Below are 14,227 nucleotides of genomic sequence, written 5' to 3'. Positions count from 1 at the left end.
TTCCACATACAAGCACAAATATCCATCCACAATTCTCTTTTTTTAATTAGAAATCTACACTCTGCAAAAAGATCAATCAAATAAGTGTAAAGAACGTGTCTACATATTACACATTTAATAGACATTATACACATAAAGGGGCGTTTTCTCGGACAGGGGCTGAAGACTAGTCCAAGACAAATTATTTGGATGTTAAAGGTGTCTTGATCGAAAACAACTTACATTGACATACCTTAAAAATGATCACTGACATTGTTTTGTCTGAGATGCACACCAGTAATATTTTTTGCAAGGTATGTTTTTTTTAAAACAATGTAAATATCTCATTTAAACTAAGGTCTAGTCCTTGTTTAAACTAATCCCTGTTCTTGAATCCGCCCCAAAATGTGTTATTTTAAAGTCCCCATGATCCAGAAGTTGCGATCGTTCATGCTTCCGTGTTTTGACGCATTTCCGAGTAAAATGGAATTTCTTATGAGAACAATCCTGGGCGTGTCTTTCGTCGTCTTCTGCGATTTGATTGGATGTATAAAACAGCCGTTCCTTTTTTAAATGACCCTAGCAGCAGACTGACAATGGCAGGGGATGAGTTAACGGAGGCCCCGCCCAAGCCGTCTAACACACGTCATTTAAGATGGCAAGTCATCACAGTCAGATTTTAACTAAAGAATATGACATTTTTAGAACGAAGGAACTACATTGATAATTTATTTACAATAAACGATGCAATATTTCATGATAAAAAAATACCTTTAAAGGGACTTTAAAGTACAATTAAATGTCTTCGTATGAAAAATATTTTTGAAATTAATATTATCTTGGTTTTGTTACAAAATACAAAAATGTCACTAGTATGAAATGAAAGTTGGGCTCTTGACGTGGCATCGACTCCATGTTGCGCGTTCACGTCATCCGCTCGGGAGCGAGCCCGTGAGAGTGCTGTCACTGACTGAGTGTCTGAGGCACATAATCAACACTTCAGGTACGTCCGAAAGCAATTTCATCTTCGGAAACAAACGATTATGAACGTCATGGTCGTGATATGCGATATAAAGATTGTCGCGAGGAGTTACGTAGACTGTAGTTGAAAAAAGTGATGAAAAAAAGACATTTAGCTTGAAGTCGGTGCTGTGTGTCTACTCTGAAGAATCCTCTCTGATCAACAAGCTGCTGTTTAATCGCATTGTTTAGTCAGATTAAGTCGTAATAGATGATCTGTTTCCTCAAAATGTCTGAAAGTTGGTAAGGTGTTTTGTATTTCTAAGTTTTTAAACCGAGCTAGCTTGTTGTGGCTAATTTGGGGAGGTTGGCTAACGCCCCACAGTGGACCCACATAACTTCAGCACGCTAAACAAAACTTATTCACCGGAGTCTGACAAACTATACAGTCACGCTTGTGTCTCTTATTTGGAAAAAATCCCTCTTAAGTATCGTTTGCTTTGGATTTTAACTTACAGTATAACATTGTCAAAATGGTCAAAACTAGTTTGAAAACTCGTGTTTGCTGCATTGTTTCTTTCTTTTTTCCATAAGGGTTGTAATTTACATACTGTAAACTTATTTGCATGACTCGTAGTCTCTGTGCTGTGCTTCGCTGGTCTGCACATGTGGCATGTTTGGTGTTTATGTAGCTGGGATTCATTATGACTTTATACGAACCTAGCAAGCTGTCTACCTAGACAGCAAGTCTAAATAAAATGATTTGCTTCCCTTAGACAACATTTTTGGGCATCACAGATAGTTCTTATCTCTTTTTATTTATACGATAGACATTTATAGTTTGCTCATTGTCCAAAGGGCAAAGTATTTCATTACATGAATCAGATTGGGCACTCCTGTCTCTGTAATGAGTATTTTAAGTTTGATCTAAATAGAAAATACATCATAATAACACATTTCTGTTGCGCAAACCTTTCACAACATGTCGTTTTCAGAGGGTGCTATGGCGACCTTCCAGGAGTTCATCCAGCAGAACGAGGACCGTGATGGCGTCCGTTTCAGTTGGAACGTCTGGCCGTCCAGTCGTCTGGAAGCCACACGTATGGTTGTTCCGGTGGCATCGCTATTCACCCCTCTGAAGGAACGTCCAGACCTTCCTCCGATCCAGTACGAGCCTGTGCTGTGTAGCCGGGCCACTTGTCGAGCTGTGCTCAATCCTCTTTGGTAAGTCCATTAAACCTGGATGAACAGCATGCTAAAATTCATGTTCTTTTGTTGACATGTGACGTGTCCTAATATTCTTTCCCTTATGCATATTCTTTTACATTTTTGTATAAATAGTCAAGTGGATTACAAAGCAAAACTATGGGCATGCAACTTCTGTTATCAGAGAAATCAGGTATTTGTCAGTTTGGTTGCGTTGTATTTAAAGATCATTTTGAGATTCGTTGATTCAGGCTGGCAATAGCATATATAATATCTATGTTCTGTTATAGTTCCCGCCGACTTATGCTGGTATATCGGAGGTCAACCAGCCTGCTGAACTGCTCCCACAGTTCTCCACCATTGAATATGTTGTCCAGGTAAAGTCTTTTTGTAACCATGAATATTAATATAGAAACAAATTCAATGGGGGGTCCAAAATAAGAGTCTTAATGAAAAAGTTAAAAGCCTATCGTCCACAAATGTTTTTGATGTAGTCCCTACTGTGTAATATTTTACGTAACAAGAATGATCCTCATTTTAACTGACATCGAATTGTACGAATCTTGTATCAATACAAAAACAATGTCTTCCAACACAGTATCCACTTAAGATAACTTTTTTGTGATTTTGTCTCTTACCTGTAGCGTGGTACACAAATGCCTCTGAACATCTTGTATGTGGTGGACACGTGTATGGAGGACGAAGATCTACAGGCCCTGAAAGAGTCTCTTCAGATGTCCCTCAGCCTCCTTCCTCCCACCGCCCTGGTAGGCCTCATAACATTTGGACGGATGGTCCAGGTTCACGAGCTGGGCTGTGAGGGCATCTCTAAGAGCTATGTCTTCAGAGGCACCAAAGATCTCAGCGCTAAGCAGCTTCAGGTGAAAACGTCTTTCCGTCTGACTTTCCATCTTTTTTTCAGAAGCTCATTTCAGATAGGACTGTTTAGTTAAACATGTCAGTGCTGTTTTTTAGGAGATGCTTGGGTTGACCAAACCAGCTGCAGCACAAGCGGGTAGAGGTCCACAACAGCCTCAGGTTCCTTCTTCAAACAGGTGAGCTACATGTTGTAATCAGTTTTTCAACTTAGTTTCATTTTTAAGTGTTTAATACTCAAATTGTTGCTAATCTTCAGTGGGTGTCTCTTATTTTCATGGAAGTGTTTATTATCTCTTGTAACATTGTGGTCTTCTATGTGCACTCAGATTCTTACAGCCAGTACAGAAGGTAGATATGAATTTGACTGATTTGCTGGGAGAGCTTCAGAGAGACCCATGGCCCGTCACCCAAGGCAAACGTCCACTAAGATCACTTGGAGTGGCCCTTTCCATTGCTGTTGGTTTATTAGAGGTGAGTGTCATTGCTTAAAGTGTTAACCATATGTCTTTTTGTGGGGGTATCTTAGCTGTCAATTGCAGACATGTCGTGTCAAGCAGTGATATTTGTTGGTGGGTGGGCGGCATTAAATGTTTTCCAGATAAAATTTACAAAAAAAGGATGAGAATAATTCAGAATAAACGGCTAAAATAATTGTGAACATTCACAGCACCTTTTATAAGAAGCTAAAGTTACACTATAGTTGAAGTGAGGTTATGAGACATCAGAACGGCAGTTTGTTTCTATTTAATTTGGTTACTTGCAATAACTTTGAATTTCCTTGTTTACCTCTTCAGTGCACTTTCCCTAACACGGGGGCTCGCATCATGTCTTTCATCGGTGGTCCAGCTACTCAGGGTCCAGGCATGGTGGTGGGAGATGAACTAAAAACACCTATTAGATCCTGGCATGACATCGAGAAAGACAATGCAAAGTTCATGAAGAAAGCAACTAAAGTGAGTAGTCTTATATTTATTGATTTTCTAAATGGCTTTGTAAAGGTCTGGGCTACAGCTTTCTTTTACCAGTAATTACAGAAATGTGAGATTGTAAGTGGTTGTGCCTTAAAAAATATTATTGGTTAAAACCTCTAAACCCTGAATATTTTAATACATACTTTATTTCATGTTTCATTATGTGCACACGTTTTACATTATTAAAGTGGTATTGCTTTCGCTCCTAGCACTATGAGGCCTTAGCCAACCGAGCTGCCACCAACGGACACATCATTGATATTTATGCCTGTGCTCTGGACCAGACAGGCTTACTCGAAATGAAGTGTTGCACCAACTACACAGGGTAAGTGAGCCCAAAATAAAAAACGACTATGCATCAGCCTTATAGCACTCAGACATTTGCTATCTGGTATTGCAGGGGTTATATGGTCATGGCCGATTCTTTTAACACATCGCTGTTCAAGCAAACGTTCCAGAGAGTTTTCACGAAAGACGTGCAGGGCTCCTTTAAGATGGCTCTGGCAGGAACTCTGGAGATTAAGGTGTCATGATTTTACTTATTCTTAAACAAGATTTTTCAAGGGGTCTCTTTTTTTGTAATCCTCCCTTTATTCGCCTGTGTATTGGTATACATTTTTTCAGACTTCAAGAGAGATTAAGATTTCTGGAGCGATCGGGCCGTGCGTCTCTCTGAACGCCAAAGGTCCCTGTGTGTCAGAAAATGTGAGTAGCACATCTGATCTAAATCAGACATGTCACTCATTCATCTCTGGAATTGCAAAGATGTTTTTTGATGTCTATCTTTAGGAAATAGGAACTGGTGGCACAAGTCAGTGGAAGATTTGTGGAGTGGACCCAAGTACAACTCTTGCGTTCTACTTTGAAATCGTAAACCAGGTACATTCCACGTTACTGTATTTTTCCTTAAAGTTACAATATTTCACTATAGGATATATTTTAATAAAACTCACTTGCTATGATTGATGATCCATTTTCAATACATGTCAATCTACATTTAGTCATTTAGCAGACGCTTTTATCCAAAGCGATTTACAAAGAATTCAGGTAGCAATAAGCGATATGTCATAAATAATCTAGTGTTGTATGATACATTCTTGCAGTTTATCTCACAAAATAATTTTGGTAAGAGTTCACAAAAGAAAATGCCGAACATAGTATTGATGGAGCTTAACTTGTTTTGAACCCAGAAATTCAACTTTCGGTCTGCAAATGTTTTTCCAGTTTATCTGCAGATGGTCCGCTAGAGGGCAGACTTTCTCAAGAATGGGATTTTTCAAGCGCTTAAATTGAAAGCATTGATTTAGTGAAGTACTTTATAGCCTTTTATTGCTTTTAATGTTTCACAAATGGCTGATTACAAACCTGTAATAGTAAAAATTTAAATATTGCACTTGTTTAGTATTCAAGCTGTTACCAGGTTTAAGACGTCATTAAAAATCAGCAGTTATTTAATAGCAACTTTTATTTGTTCTTTAAGAAATGCAAGTCACAGTTTTCATTTGAGGAAAATTATGTTTTACTTAGTCAGTCTTTGTTAATTTTAGTTGTTCAAAGATGTAATTTAAGTGACATATATTCCTCCAAGGTCTCGGTCAAGTCTCCTTACATCATAAGCAGCAATTTCCTCCTGGTTATCTCCATCGATTCAGTGCTTTGTTTTGTCGGGTAAAGCGATTCTGTAAATCATGATTATTTCTGCTCAATTTAAACCGCCGACACAAAGTGACAAAGGTCATTGAGGGTCGTATTCAAGCCAGCGTGAGGTCCTGTTGTGCTCCGTTGTTTGTTTGTGGTGATGGTGGTAAGCTGGGAGATGATGCAAGGGAGTTGTTGCTCTCGCACACCGGCAGAATTGTTGTGCACTGGGGGAGGGAGGTTTTACGAGGATGCTGAAACATCTGTCGGATTTTATTCACTCTTCTGCGTAGGGCAACTTTGTACCTCCTGAGAGATACAAACAAGGTCACGGTCAAATGACAGCCACATATCAGTTGTTTGATTCAGAGGTGCAAGGCAAGATCTTAGGGTTGACCACTGAATTTATTATCCACAGGTTTTTACTTCCAGGTTCCTATTTCAATTATTTTCTTTAATTGCCGGCATATTTTATTCACCAAACATTACCAAATGTGACAGGAGTTCATCTGATTGTTAAAATGACAGTAAAGCCTTAATCAAGAAAAAATATTTATCTAACCAAGATAACTTGTATTTCAGTGAAAATGATTCTTATCTTCCTCCACATTTATAGTATCCAAAATCACATGGTATATACTGTTTTACAGCCCTGTTTGCATTGTAAGAAACTCCCTATTGTTCCATAATTCCACATAATGTACATTCTAAGCATCAACATTTGCTTACGTTTGAGTCATGGAGTTGATCCAGGGGTTGAGAGTTGAAGTGAAGAGCACAAGCCATGTGGCAAAAACCGATGCAGGCTGCGGGCTCTCCATTCCTGACAGTGTCTCGTAGAAGCAGATAATGATGTACGGCAGCCAGCACACAAGCAGGCACACTGTAAACACAATGCTTCAGATTAAGGCTCGTGTCTATAGTAGATAAGAGTAATATTGGCTGTCTTTTTCTCGAGAGTGTTGATTACTTCCTCAGTAATCTAGTGTGATTTGATCTGTCAGCTTCTTCTTTATGAGGAAATGTGTAATGTACACTACAAGTCAAATGATTGGACTAAATGTATTATGTGGGTGATCCTTAAAACCGTTTGATCTGTAGACTTCTGGTTAAATATGTGGAATGATAACTAGGAATGATAAAGGAGTTGGCGTTCCCAAGCAATTGATTGGATCTTTAAAGGCATACTGCCATAGTTTACCCAACAATGATTGTATTATTTAACTAAACTCATGTGATTCCAAACCTGGTGACTTTCTTTCTTTAACAGAATAAAAAATGTAGATATTTTGAAGAAGGTTGGTAACCAAACGACATTTGCCCCCGTTGACTTCCATTGTATGGACACAAAACCACCGAGACATTTCTCAGTATTCTACAGAAAAAAGTCATACAGCGTTTTTTTACCGTTTAGAGTTTGAATTTCCGGATCACTTTAAATTCATGACCAACATGTATGTTTTTTAATGGGAATCTCTTTCATTTTAATCATACTTGTATACGTTTTTGTCTGTTACTAAATACTTTTTGTTACTGTAACTTACATTTAATACTGTTATTAAATGGTGTCCTAAGCAGGAAACAAATCTTAATATGCCAAGGCCAATGTCATAAAGATAAACCCTTAATGATTACCCAAAACAGTGCGGTACGTCAAATATAATAAAGGTGCTTTATCTGTCGTCTTAATTGTGCTTACCTATGGTTGTCACCATTACTATGGAGCTCTTGAAGTAATTCTTGGCTGGTACATAGAAACAGTGGTCTTTGTTGCAAACGAACGTCCCTCGTCTCACCTGATTCCACGCTACATAAACTATATATCCGTACATGGAGCACATTAGAAGAATGGGAATGATTATTCCCAGCCCCATGAAGAGCATGTTGAAACCGATGCTGGACGGTTGGAAGCTGGGAACGCAGAGGAACTTCGTCTCGCTGTAGCTGTAACTACCAAAACCGATTAATGGCATGGCAGCAATGAGAAGACTATACGCCCACACCGAAGCGAGGATGATTTTGACTCTGTGAGCTGAGAAGATGCCGGCATAGCTGAGGGCAAAGCAGATCTCTGTGAACTTGTCGACAGCGGCCCAGGTGAGGGAATGGATGGAAGCAAGTTGGAGGAGAAGAAACGAGAAGGCGCTGCCCTGACAGAGGGCACTCTTGCTAGCGTATCCCTTGATTTGAAAAAGACTGTTATGGATTCCAAAAGGCATGACGGAGATGCCCAACGCCAGATCGCTTAGACAGAAACTGAGCGTAAGCGGCCAGGTGTCCGTCTGTAGGCTCTTGTCGAATAACACGACCAGCAGTAATACGGAGTTCCCAAACACCGAACAGATACTGGAACCGATTAACAGTACTGCGAAGACCAGCGCTGTCCACTGCATCCTTCGTTCACCTGAGCGTTTAAAAGCAGACATTTACAGCCGCAAGCAAGCAGTGGCAGCGTTCACACTGGAAGCTGTGAGGAGATGAGGTCACGTTATTTGTGCTGTGTGCCAAAGCTCCAGGGAAGGTGTTGCTGTAGGGAAGGAGTGAACCTCATGCTGATCCTACAGACATGAACATCTACTGCTTTTCACAGAGCATCCCCCCCACCATCAGCACCTGCCTCAGCCGGCTGTAAAACAACAAACGCGCCACCTTGAGAGGCAAAACTATGTGAACAGCGACACTCACACGTACAGGGGTAAATAAAGCGTTTAACATTCGAAGAGCGGAGTGTCTGTGGAAACAAAGTGCACGGGGAGGTTTGGACCGCACCGCTTTGCAAACATAAAGCTTGCGATTCAGTATCCTCTCTGCAGCGGACTTCATGAGGCTTTTACCGTACTCAAGTGTTTTTTTGGTGTAATTGGTGTGAGGCTCGGTTCTAATGCGGTTTAAGCCTTAAGCATTAATCTGTGCTTCATTGCCTTTAATAAGACCTTAAGCCTTTAGCCCAGTCGTTTCATTTGGCCAGTCATGTGCTTTGGATTATATATGTTTTTACATTTTCATTGCATAAGCCCATATTTGCAATTGCTTACCTAATAATTCATAAAGAAATGTGACCCTCTTTGTAAAGAAAAGTCTAATTATGAGATATCAGCCATCAATTGGATTTTTAGTTTCTTTTCATTTAGATTTTAATGTAACACTAAATTTTGCAGACATCAGGTTATGTTTTTGATTAAAATTGCTTTAGCTGGGTTTTCACACAATGGGTCACAAACTGATTGTAATTTTGTGATGTCAACATCTCTTAAAACGCATAGTTCACTCTGTGGCCATCTATTATTTAGCATTTCATTGCTTCTGTGATTGTTCTGCACAATGAAAATAAAGTTGACAATAAATCGAATCTAAAGTAACGCTACTATGTGCTTTAAATGATTAAAGTCTTAAATATTCTGTTTGTGCATGTGCATTAGCTTGTAAAATTTCAATAGACAAAGTAAATAAACATGCGTGTTTCCATAATAAAGACAAGAACCACAGTACTTTTTTTAGCAAGGTGCATACGGGTTATTATGTTAAAATGTTATGTTTTTTTGTTGCTTTGTCTATAACATGCATGACTTCGTTCAATCTGTGCTGTCTTTTCCTGTTCCCCAGCACAATGCTCCTATACCGCAGGGTGGACGTGGAGCCATACAATACGTGACCCAATATCAGCATTCAAGCGGGCAAAGACGCATCAGAGTCACCACAATTGCGAGAAAGTACGTTTACCACATTTATTTCAGCCGTGGATGCTTGCTATGGAATTTACCTGCCGTTTTGATCCGGCCTTTTATTGTTTACAGCTTAAGAATAAGAGATTGTACTTGGGTTCGATAATAGCCGTCTCTTTATAGACGTCTCTTTATAGACGTCTCTCAGAATCCGAGTTCGGACATCATCTCCGCACATTTTCCATTTGTTATCTTGAATCACGTCCAGTTTCCATGACAACCCGCGAAGGCATCAAAAGATTCCACTTTTAGCATGTGCCATTTGTTTGTCAGAATCAATGCACCTCTAAAGAGTAAAGAATAAATTCATTCTTTGACAAAGACTACATTTACATTTATGCATTTGGCAGATGCTTTTATCCAAAGCGCTTACATTGCATTAAACTAGACAGTGTATCAGAGTATGTGCAATCCCCTGGGATCAAACCCCTGACCTTGGCGTTGCTAGCACCATGCTCTTACCACTGAGCCACAGGAAAGCTAATGTGCTGCTTGTAGCTCGGTTCCCGAAAGAGCTTTTTGACTAAACTTATTGATAAACAGCCAGTCCGTCTCTTTTGAATGCACGTTGTACTTTTTCTTTCTTTTACACATGCAGGAAGAATAAATCGCTGTGAGTCAGATTGATGATGTAGATGCTGTTAGAAGGTCACTGTATTATAACATGTTCTTCTAATTCTTTTTCTTTAGCTGGGCTGACGCTCAGAGTCAAATACAAAGCATTGCTGCGTCTTTCGATCAGGAGGCCGCTGCCATTCTTATGGCTCGTCTAGCCGTTTACAGGGCAGAGACGGAGGAGGGACCTGACGTCCTGCGCTGGCTGGACCGACAGCTCATCCGTTTGGTGACTTTTTCCTAGATAAGAATTACCTTGATCCCAGTGAATTTGTATAATGAGTACAAAATATATTTTTAACACAGTATCTGTAAATATTGAATTGGGTGATCCTTGAAGCAGATATTGGCCAAAGCATTTCCGGCTTTCTGTGAAAATGTCCTTATTTTTTCCATATAATATTTTCAGATTATCAATTTATGTTCTTCTTTTTGCAGTGCCAAAAATTTGGAGATTATCACAAAGACGATGCCAGTTCATTCCGCTTCTCCGAGACGTTTTCGCTGTATCCTCAGGTACGTACCTCAAACGCCCCCTCATATGAACACAGAGCTGGGATGTCACTGTAGCCCTCACAGCAAAGTTAAATGGGGAAAAAACAGCGTGTTCTTTCCGCAGTTCATGTTCCACCTAAGAAGATCTCCATTCCTGCAAGTCTTCAACAACAGTCCTGATGAAAGCAGCTATTACAGACACCAGTTTATGAGGCAGGACCTGACCCAGTCTCTGATAATGATACAGCCCATCCTGTACGCGTACTCATTCAACGGGCCACCTGAGGTAAACGCGCACCTCACTTTGGCCCCATTTAATGATTGTGTGGTTTGTCTGAGCAATGAGAGGTGATGTGGATAGATGTATGACTGATCCCTGTTTGTTCTTTAATGTACACACACACAAACCAGATTCAGATATTATCTAGAATCTTCCACGTTTAAAGTGGGATTTTAATGTGGAAATGCAGTGGTGCCAAAAGTGATGTCCGGAGGTCATATTTGTACAATATTAGCTTTTAATGTCTCCTCAATTGAGTTCAAACCAGAGAGACTACATTTGGTTTATGTATTTATTTAACAAAATTGTTTGGCATGAAACAAACTACATCATATATCAGAGAATAAGCGTTTAATCTGAATATATGAAAAATGCATAGAAAAATGTATATCTCGTATGAAATATAGCGAACATTGTCAACAGTTATTAATATTTCATTTACTCTGTCTTGTATTTGACAACAGCAGTAATTCTCCTGGGTCTTAGCTCTATAAGCATCGTGCAATATGCATGTCTTGTATGTAATCTTTTGCCAAGTTTTCCTTAATTTTGACCAAAACGTTTTAATTTTCACACTACGCAACATGCTTACGCTATATACATCTTTAATAATACGTTTGAATGAAGAGCAATGGCGTTAATGTTGGACATCACTTTTGGCCACTACTGTATAATTTACTGTAACTTTTAATAATCCTACTCTCATAGAAAGTTTAAGTAAATAAATCCTAGTTTTTAGAACGTTAGGCAAACTAGTTGCAATTAGAATATGTTGAATGTGAAATGCAGTGTCATGATGACAGTACACATGATGTCCCCAGACTCAGCAGATTAAACCGTGTTCAGATTAATTAGCACACCATGACATCCCCCCCTCTCATTCATTCAAGCTTATATTATTGTTGCCTTTTAAACCTTTCTGCTGTACAAACTTGTAGTTTTTTCAGACTGTATAAACCGTACAGAATGTTCTGAAGGTCGGTAGTGTTGTTCAATAAGAAGCATTAAAGTGATGGTTCCTTCAATTGACACCTGTGTGTTCTAATCAGGTTTTAATGGAGGGCTTTAGCTCTTTTGCCAATAACTGTATTATCTCTGACTCTGGGACCAGAAGAGGGGTGCAGTTCCATCTAATTGACAATGATGCAAAATAACATTGCCTTTGTTTCCTGTTGTTGAAGCCGGTGTTACTGGACAGCAGCAGTATCTTGCCCGACCGCATCCTGCTGATGGACACCTTCTTTCAGATTCTGATCTACCACGGAGAGGTGAGATTCACACAACACATCTTGCCTGCAGATTATAGTGGGGCTCTGTGCTTTATGGACTCCGGTAACTAAAAAGACTTGGCATTAAACCACTGTGTGTTCAGTCCTTTAAATAATTGAGAGGGAAGCCTGCTGTGGTCTGAACTGTAAAATATCTGAGCCATAAAATGAAAGCCGGTACTGCGCTGCAACAAGTTTAAAAATGGTGAGGGGAGGCATTTTCTGATGATACGCTTGCTAAAGTGCATGCAAATGAAATTAGACTTTAACACTTTCACGCACTACGGCGCACAGACTTTCAAAAAGCCTTATGCGTGGGCTTTGATGGCACCTCGGTCATGTGAGGCAACACAGTGTCACCTCTTCAGATGTCCAGTCAAGTGAAAAATCTGTGTAAAAAAGTTCAAATCTTGTCTTAAATAAAGACAAGTATGAAGGTGGACATGATTCACGCATTAAAGACTATATTTACGTGAACGCATTTGGCAAAGGCTTTTATCAAAAGTGACTTCTAGTGCATTCAAGGAATGTTTTTCTCTGATAGGCTAACCATGACCTTTTTGTTCTACACTTATGTTACTTTACAGACATGTTTTAAAAACACACCAATCCTGTAAAATCAGACGAACTCTGATCACTTTTTGCCTCTTGCAGACGGTGTCTCAGTGGCGTAAATCCGGATACCAGGAAATGCCAGAGTATGAGAACTTCAAGCACCTGCTGCAGGCTCCGGTGGACGATGCCCAAGAGATTCTACACAGTCGCTTTCCTATGCCACGCTATATAGACACAGAGCATGGAGGCAGTCAGGTACATCCCCACGGAGACGTGGAGGAATTTCTGTGTTATGGAAATTCTGTACAGCTTGAATTCTTGAATACGCTTTTCACAAATGCCAGCAGCATAATAGTGACGGATCGATCAAGTGAATTACTGTGAAATGAATGGCCACAGATTGAATTGAAAATGACTTAAATAATAATTTTAGATTAGTTCATGCAAATATTTTATAAATCCATTTTCATCAAGCTTTTGAATAATGACGGACCAAGTTGAAGGTGCTACTTAAAGAAATCTGTGAATTAATAACAGTAATGGGACATGGCGGCTGCTCTGAATATGAATACACTCGTGTTTGCAATGTTTAGGGAATGAAATTGTACCAAGATTTGTTTTTCTTACATATTTCCCTCCAGGCCCGTTTCCTCCTGTCCAAAGTGAATCCTTCTCAGACACATAACAACATGTATGCATGGGGTCAGGTGAGGAATATTAAGCAGTCCACTCGCTTTACCAGAGGCTGTTTTTTTTTATAACTATCAACATAGCTTGTCCTAATATTGTGTTACTCACACCAGCGATTGAATCACTTTTTCCTATATGTGTTTGCATAGGAGTCCGGCGCGCCTATTCTTACAGACGACGTGAGTCTTCAGGTCTTCATGGATCATCTCAAGAAGCTGGCCGTGTCCAGTGCTGCCTAGAAAGCCTGAATATCCACCGTTCTACCAATCCGTGGCCCGGCATATATGAAATGTGTGCATATATGAAACCTAAACCCTTGAAGGATGGTAATGGTCACAAAAACCGGCAAATTCCACACCCTCATAACACTACATATACATCGGAACAAGCTATACATTACTGTTTAAACAAAATTCAGTTATATGTGTAATGGCCACATTCAAATCTGATGTCAATGTTAACAAAGCTCTGTTATGAAACCTCAAGTTGAACGGAAGAGGAAACTAGGTCTTGTTTGAGCACACCTGCAGATGATAGTTCTGTTATTCGAGGAGAGTGAAGGTGTCGCCGGTGTAGCCAATTAAACATAAGCGCTTCAACGCTGCCTCTAGCCAAAAGCACAGCTTTATTTTTAGACCCCATAACCGTCTCGCCGACGTTTTCTGTTTCAGTAGTCTTTTTCCAAAAAGGACTTGCGGAATGTGAAAGCTGCCTCTCCGTCTGCTGCTCTGATATTTATGAGACGTTTGTAGCAGTATTGAATGTTTTGTTTCTAATAAAAGCGGCTTCTTCACACCAGCTGGCCTGCCGTGTTCAGATTTTGTGCAACAGAAGCTGCAAAAGAATGGCTTGCTATGTCACTCTTGCCTTTCAAGTCACAATCCCGTCGGTCTCAAAGGACACGGAAAGCATCTGCGTATCTTGTCTTAAAGCGACAGTTCACCTGAAAATCACAGTTATGTCATGGTT

The 14,227-nt window shown here is 39.8% G+C and overlaps 2 protein-coding genes across 2 annotated transcripts; one reads left to right on the top strand and one right to left on the bottom strand.

Moving 5' to 3' along the window:
• Positions 1-656: 656 nt before the first annotated feature.
• sec23a (Sec23 homolog A, coat complex II component) lies at positions 657-14,056 on the top strand. Its single transcript, XM_079458923.1, has 20 exons — positions 657-982; positions 1,935-2,163; positions 2,281-2,338; positions 2,436-2,522; positions 2,790-3,026; positions 3,121-3,200; positions 3,351-3,495; positions 3,819-3,977; positions 4,205-4,320; positions 4,396-4,519; positions 4,620-4,700; positions 4,785-4,874; positions 9,237-9,343; positions 10,046-10,199; positions 10,409-10,486; positions 10,590-10,751; positions 11,927-12,013; positions 12,668-12,823; positions 13,210-13,275; positions 13,408-14,056. Exons 1-20 carry the CDS (start codon positions 859-861, stop codon positions 13,495-13,497), a joined length of 2,430 nt encoding a protein of 809 aa, XP_079315049.1. The 5' UTR covers positions 657-858; the 3' UTR covers positions 13,498-14,056.
• Positions 5,629-8,209, bottom strand: LOC306895566 (adenosine receptor A3). Its single transcript, XM_079458924.1, has 3 exons — positions 7,333-8,209; positions 6,363-6,516; positions 5,629-5,942 (listed from the first exon to the last, which is right to left on the bottom strand). Exons 1-3 carry the CDS (start codon positions 8,057-8,059, stop codon positions 5,747-5,749), a joined length of 1,077 nt encoding a protein of 358 aa, XP_079315050.1. The 5' UTR covers positions 8,060-8,209; the 3' UTR covers positions 5,629-5,746.
• Positions 14,057-14,227: the final 171 nt, after the last annotated feature.

This window comes from Barbatula barbatula (genome assembly GCF_947034865.1).
Source record: "Barbatula barbatula genome assembly, chromosome: 6".
NCBI classification, from domain to species: Eukaryota; Metazoa; Chordata; class Actinopteri; order Cypriniformes; family Nemacheilidae; genus Barbatula; species Barbatula barbatula.
The sequence above is the reverse complement of the archived record's forward strand: the minus strand, read 5'-3'. Positions and strand labels throughout refer to the sequence as shown.

Excerpts from the sequence above, each read along its gene's own strand:
- LOC306895566 (XM_079458924.1), bottom strand. The coding sequence starts at position 8,059 with ATGTCTGCTTTTAAACGCTCAGGTGAACGAAGGATGCAGTGGACAGCG. Across the intron at positions 6,517-7,332 it reads AGTAATGGTGACAACCATAG|TGTGCCTGCTTGTGTGCTGG; the intron begins GTAAGCACAATT and ends TTGTGTTTACAG. Across the intron at positions 5,943-6,362 it reads ATCAACTCCATGACTCAAAC|GAGGTACAAAGTTGCCCTAC; the intron begins GTAAGCAAATGT and ends TGTATCTCTCAG.
- sec23a (XM_079458923.1), top strand. The coding sequence starts at position 859 with ATGAAAGTTGGGCTCTTGACGTGGCATCGACTCCATGTTGCGCGTTCA. Across the intron at positions 2,339-2,435 it reads TCTGTTATCAGAGAAATCAG|TTCCCGCCGACTTATGCTGG; the intron begins GTATTTGTCAGT and ends GTTCTGTTATAG. Across the intron at positions 3,027-3,120 it reads TCAGCGCTAAGCAGCTTCAG|GAGATGCTTGGGTTGACCAA; the intron begins GTGAAAACGTCT and ends GCTGTTTTTTAG.